Genomic DNA, 5,199 nt, shown 5'->3' with positions numbered 1-5,199 from the left:
CCAGTTCAAGAGGAAAGTGCCCCTAAAGCCTCCGCGGAGATGGGGTGTGCTGCTCCAGGTTCCAGCAGAAAACCCAAGTGAGCAGCACTGCCGGCCGCTGCCCTCAGGACAGACGTAGCAGAGGGCCGACACCTTGTTTAGCAGACTGTGCAGTCTATTCAATACTGGGGAGACAAAAGCAGACTTCAAAGCTGAAACCCACAACCACTAGGGGTTCAGAAATCTCTCTCTTAAGGCCTTCAAGGGGGCCCTCCGAGAGGGCTTCTCTGGTATATTCAGCCACTGGAGGATGGCAGGGTGCGATTCTCACTTGCTTCCGAGGGCTCCCAACGCGTGCTGGGAGAAAAACGGCTTCCCGTGAGTGGGAGTGCTTCCCGTAACACACTAACCATGGCAGGCCAAAGTTTTGTTTTTAATTAAAAAAATTCTCCCACTCCTAAGGTGTGTGCTTTCTTTTTGACCTATTTCTCCTTTAGACAGTCTTCAGCTCCCCTAAGTTTGTCTTAGAGAAGTCGATGATGCAGTTAAAGAAAAAAAATCCAGGGCCTGCTCTTGCCCCAGGGCAGAGGGTCTGAGAGCAGGAATCGCACAGAAAATGGCCCAGCGCTAAACGACAAACCACATTTAAAAAAACGGAAAGAAAGCCAAACACAACGTTGTACCCACCCCGGGCCCCGCCCACGGCCTGCCCCCTCCCCGGGAGGTGGTGCCTCAGGAAAGCTGGGGTGTGCTGCCCCCGCCAAGCCTGCGCGGCATCTGCAGAAACAGCTGCGTCATGATGCCCACGGGCCTGAGAGCGTGGGGGCAGGCACCTGTCACCGCTCCTGAGCCGGGAAGCTGCAGCGGGGACTCTGAGCGGGAAGCGGGGCGGACAGGCGGGGGACGGGCGAGAAGCACGAAAAGCACGGGGGAGGCGCGGCTCGGCTGGGGCTAAAGGAGAGCCCAACTAAAGCACAGCGGTCTCCCTGGGGCCCCGTGATGAAGTGACAGCCTTGGGCCCACCCCAGGACAGCAGTCCAAGGACCAGTGCAGCCACACCCCGCCGTCCCACTCTGGAGTGCGGGTGAGCTCTCACTCGAACGCCAGAGCGCAGCCTGGCATCCTGGTGTCCGGCCGGCCCAAGCCACCGGCCACTGCCACGGGCTCTACGGAGAGGCATCCAACAGGCAGCAGCCTCCCTCCAAGGTGCCCCGGAGGTACCCGCAGAGCTCTCGGTGGCACCTGCAGACGAGACCAGTCCTGTGCCCCTCTTGCCGAGGTGCCTCCGCCTCCCTCTCTAGGCGAGTGGGCAGCCACCTCCCCTTCTCAGAGTCCAGCGTCCTCTGTTCAGCCTAGCGGCCTCCGCGCCTTTCCAGGACACAGTGAAGCCCCCACCGCCACAGCTGCCTCCCAGAGCCAGGTCTGCGGTCCGGGTCCGCCAACGCCTCTTGGCAAGAATAAAACCACGTGCAGACCGATTAGCCCGGAAGGAGCGCTGGGCAGGGCTCCTGGTTCTCCGACACCTCCCGAAAGCAGAACCGTCCGGGCACAAGGCGAGGGTACTGAGGGCCCCGCTCGGCATCAGAAGGCAGCTTGCTTTGTCCGGTTTTCAATGAGTGGTGGAAGAACCGAAAACCTGCCGTTACAACAGTGAGATTTTGTTTAAAAAAAAAAAAAGGAGGGGATCCTATGTGAACATGAGTGGGACGATGAAAATAAACAAACAAGTAAAATCCCAGCTCAGCCCTGGCCCCGGCTCAGTCCTCCAGGACCACGATCTCCACGTTGTGCACCTGGTGCGGGTGCCCCTCCACGTCCGCCGCGGCCTTCTCCTCAGTCCTCAGCTCTGTCTCCAGGATGACTGCTTTGCCCTCTGCGTCTTCGGCCTCCGGGTCTGGAGCCGGGTCAATCTCGATGACGGTCTGCCCATCCTCAGAAGTGCTTTCGACAGCCTGGATGGCAGAGGTCAGGCCGGACTCCATGGCCACCAGCTCCACGGGGCTCACCATGGTGGCCACGTTGCCCAGGGCGCCGCCCTCCTGCATGGCGGTGGAGCTCAGCAGCGCCAGGCTGGAGGAGGGGTGGATGGTCACGGTGTCTGGAGAGCTGCTCTTGGCAGAGGAGACCACAGTGGCATAGCGGAAGAGCTGAGGGCCAGAGGGCAGGGTGTGGACAGTCACAGGGCTGGAGCCCTGGCTGAGGGTGGCCACTGGGATATTCCCCATGGAGAAGGACTGGCCCACAGGGGTGATGGTGATGGGCGAGATGACTGTGAACTGAGGCGGCTGGACAGGGGGGGACGGGCTCAGCACGGTGGTGGAGGCCGGCCGCTGGAGCCGGGGCCTCTTCGGGGGCTTCGGGGAGCTCACGGGCATCAGCACCACATTGTGGACTGTCTGGGGTCTCAGCCTGTGGTCCTGAGCTTGCTTCTTCTGCTCTTCCAACTGGCGTTCCAGCTCTATGGGAAAAATACAGACAGCCCTTGTGTGGGTGTACCTGGGGACACTAACCGTGGTCAGGAGGCTGGGGTGGCGCCCTACTTCGCCACTATGTGGTCAGGCAAGTCACTCTACTATTTTCAAAATGAAGAGACCAGGGACCAGCAGGTGGCATGGTGGCCAGGGTGCTGGACGCTCCCACATGGCCAACCATGGTTCAAGTCCCGGACCTGGTGGCTTGCTTTCTAACTTTCCCTCTCTCTCTCTGTGTGTCTCTTTCTGGTCAAATTAAAATAAAATGAATGAATAAATAAATAAGATAAAATAAATAATTATATTAAAAAAAAGAGACCAGGTCGGATGGTTGAGACAACCTAGTGGTCACCTCGCTGTTTGAGTACAGGCAGGGTGACAGTCCCGGGTCTCTATTCTTTCTAAGCTTTTAGCTGTACGGTGGGTGGACTCGCAGAGAGAGAGAGTGAGTGAGTGAGTGAGAAATCACCCCCAGGGGGATGGCAACACTGCAGTCCCTTCTCCTCCAGTCTCCTGGCTTTTGGGCACACACACATGTGCCTGGTGTGTGTGTGTGTGTGTTTTTGGGGGGAGAGGTTTTTTGCTATAGGGCGCGTGCACTCGCCAGAAGGACAGAGAAGAGACAGAGAGACAGAAAGCGAGAAATCACCCCCCAGGGGGGATGGCCACGCCACAATCCCTTCTCCTCCATTCTCCTCTCGGGATCTTGGGCAGGCACGCACATGCGTCTGGCGTGTGTTTAAGCCACCGGGTCCGGGACTCGAACCACAGTCAACTACATGGGAGTTCAGCGGCATAGCCATTACGCCAACTGCTGGTCCCCTGGTGTTTTTCAAGCTGTTGGGTGTGGGACTCCAAACTGTGGAGCCGGCTATGTGGGCCCCAGCGCCACGGCCTCCATGCCCCCTCCCAGCACAATAGCTCTGAGTCATTTTAAAGCCATGACCCTCCCATAACTCAGTCCTACAAACGTACCTGGTATTAGGTCTCAGGAAAGTCATGACATGTTTTGGATAGAAAAATAGTCAACAGCCCAGTATTTTATCACCTGTCATCAAAATGCAGACCAAAGGAGCTCCCGGGTTAGCGCGTCCCCTGCACAGTCCCCTCGGACCTGCCGATCCCATGGGCCTACAAAGGGCTGCAGTGGTCACTCTGGTGAGGTGGCCCTCACGCTGTCTCGGGCAGAACTGCCACACTGGTGGCCCAAATGTCCAGAGCCCAGCGCTGCCCAGAGAGACCAGCAGTAGGTTACAGAGGAATGCCCTAAGGATTACAGAGCTGAAAGAGGTCCTGGAGTTCCAACGCATCTTTTTTTTTTTTTTTTAAGTTTGTTAGAGGACACAGAAGCTTCTCAGAAACAGAGAGGAGGAGGTGAGAAATCCCCCCGAGTGTGTAGTACTGCTGCAATCCTTTCTCCTCTTGGGATTTTGGGCATGCATGCACACACACCCAACATGTTTTTTGTTTGCCAGGGCCAGGACTCAAACTGTGCAGTTGCTCACCAGGATCCAGTGTCGTAATGATCACAAGGCCGGCTGGCCTTCTAACATTCATTTTAACAGGGACTGAGAGAAGGCAGGTGGCTTACATAATGTCACGGAGGCTGGGCCAGGGCAGGAACCTTCTGATGGCTCAGCGGTGACTGGTGAGGCCAACCACAGGTGTGGTGGGCTCCCCACAGGGCTCAGCGGTGACTGGCGAGGCCAACCCCGGGTGTGGCGGGCTCTCCATGGGGACTTCCCTACTTCTTAGTGCCTGTAAGTGCCCGTAAAACGACCGCTGTGTTTGCAGGGCACCTGGCCCTTTCTGTGCTACTGGAATATACTATGTAAGAAATGCAGGGCTGCTTCTGGGGTCTGGTGGTTAAAGAAGCCGAAGCCCACATGGCCCAATGCATGGGCTCTGGCAGCTGGAGAAATACATTGGGTGGAGACCAGCAGATGGCGTAATGGCTACATCACTGGACTCCCACGTAGTCAACTGTGATTTGAGTCCCAGACCTGGTGCCTTGAAACTCATGCCAGGCATGTGTGTGTGCGTGCCCAAGATCCTGAGGGGAGAATGGAGAAGGGATTGTGGCGTGGACATTCCTGCCCCGCTCATACCACCCCCATGGATGATTTCTCACTTTGTTTCTCTGTCTCACTGGTGGTGAGAGCACACACCCTACAGCAAAAAAGAAGAAAAGAAAAAATACATTGGATGCATATGTGTGCCGTGTGTGTGCCCCGATCCCAACCGGGTCGAGGAATAAAGAGACGGCAGCGTGACCATGACCCATGGAGGGCTTCCTCACTCTCCCTCTGTCTCTCTCTGCGGGGCATGTACACCCTCTGGCAAAATTTTAAAAAATAACAAGAATAGGGCACAGTAGGTGGTGTGATGGTTAAGGCGGTGGATTCCCACCTGGCCAACTGCAGTTTGAGACCCAGATCAAGCAGCTTGAAAATTGCAACAAATAGATGTAATAAATTAATAAATAAATATTTGAAACAAAAACAAAAAAAAACGAAAAGAAATACGTGCTCGGCCTCGGCCCTGGTCCCTGGTACTCACTCTGGGCACTTGGCCCTCCCCACTGCTCGGGATGCAGGGAAAGGCCAAGAAGCGGATGCTCAGGAGAGGGCACCTGAGGCCGAGGAGGCTGATGCCAGCGGCGAGGCTCAAACGCTCAAGGGGAAGCCCCCTGCAGCCAGAGCCCCGTGCTAGCGACGGCAGATTCTCCCCGCCCGCCCGGGCTTCCCGG

At 56.8% G+C, this 5,199-nt stretch overlaps 1 protein-coding gene across 4 annotated transcripts in view; it reads right to left on the bottom strand.

Moving 5' to 3' along the window:
- Positions 1-391: 391 nt before the first annotated feature.
- GMEB1 (glucocorticoid modulatory element binding protein 1) overlaps positions 392-5,199 on the bottom strand; it is a 46,191-nt gene continuing 41,383 nt past the window's right edge. For all 4 annotated transcript variants that reach the window (XM_014582541.2, XM_006164572.3, XM_006164574.3 and 1 more), the window contains one exon: positions 392-2,437. In XM_014582541.2, the coding sequence (XP_014438027.1) occupies positions 1,737-2,437 (701 nt within the window). In that variant the 3' untranslated portion in view covers positions 392-1,736. The remainder of the gene's footprint in view (positions 2,438-5,199) is intronic.

The sequence above is a fragment of the Tupaia chinensis genome, unplaced genomic scaffold (genome assembly GCF_000334495.1).
Source record: "Tupaia chinensis unplaced genomic scaffold, TupChi_1.0 Scaffold143646_1, whole genome shotgun sequence".
NCBI classification, from domain to species: Eukaryota; Metazoa; Chordata; class Mammalia; order Scandentia; family Tupaiidae; genus Tupaia; species Tupaia belangeri.
Note: the sequence above shows the minus strand (reverse complement) of the source record. Positions and strands in the feature narration are given on the sequence as shown.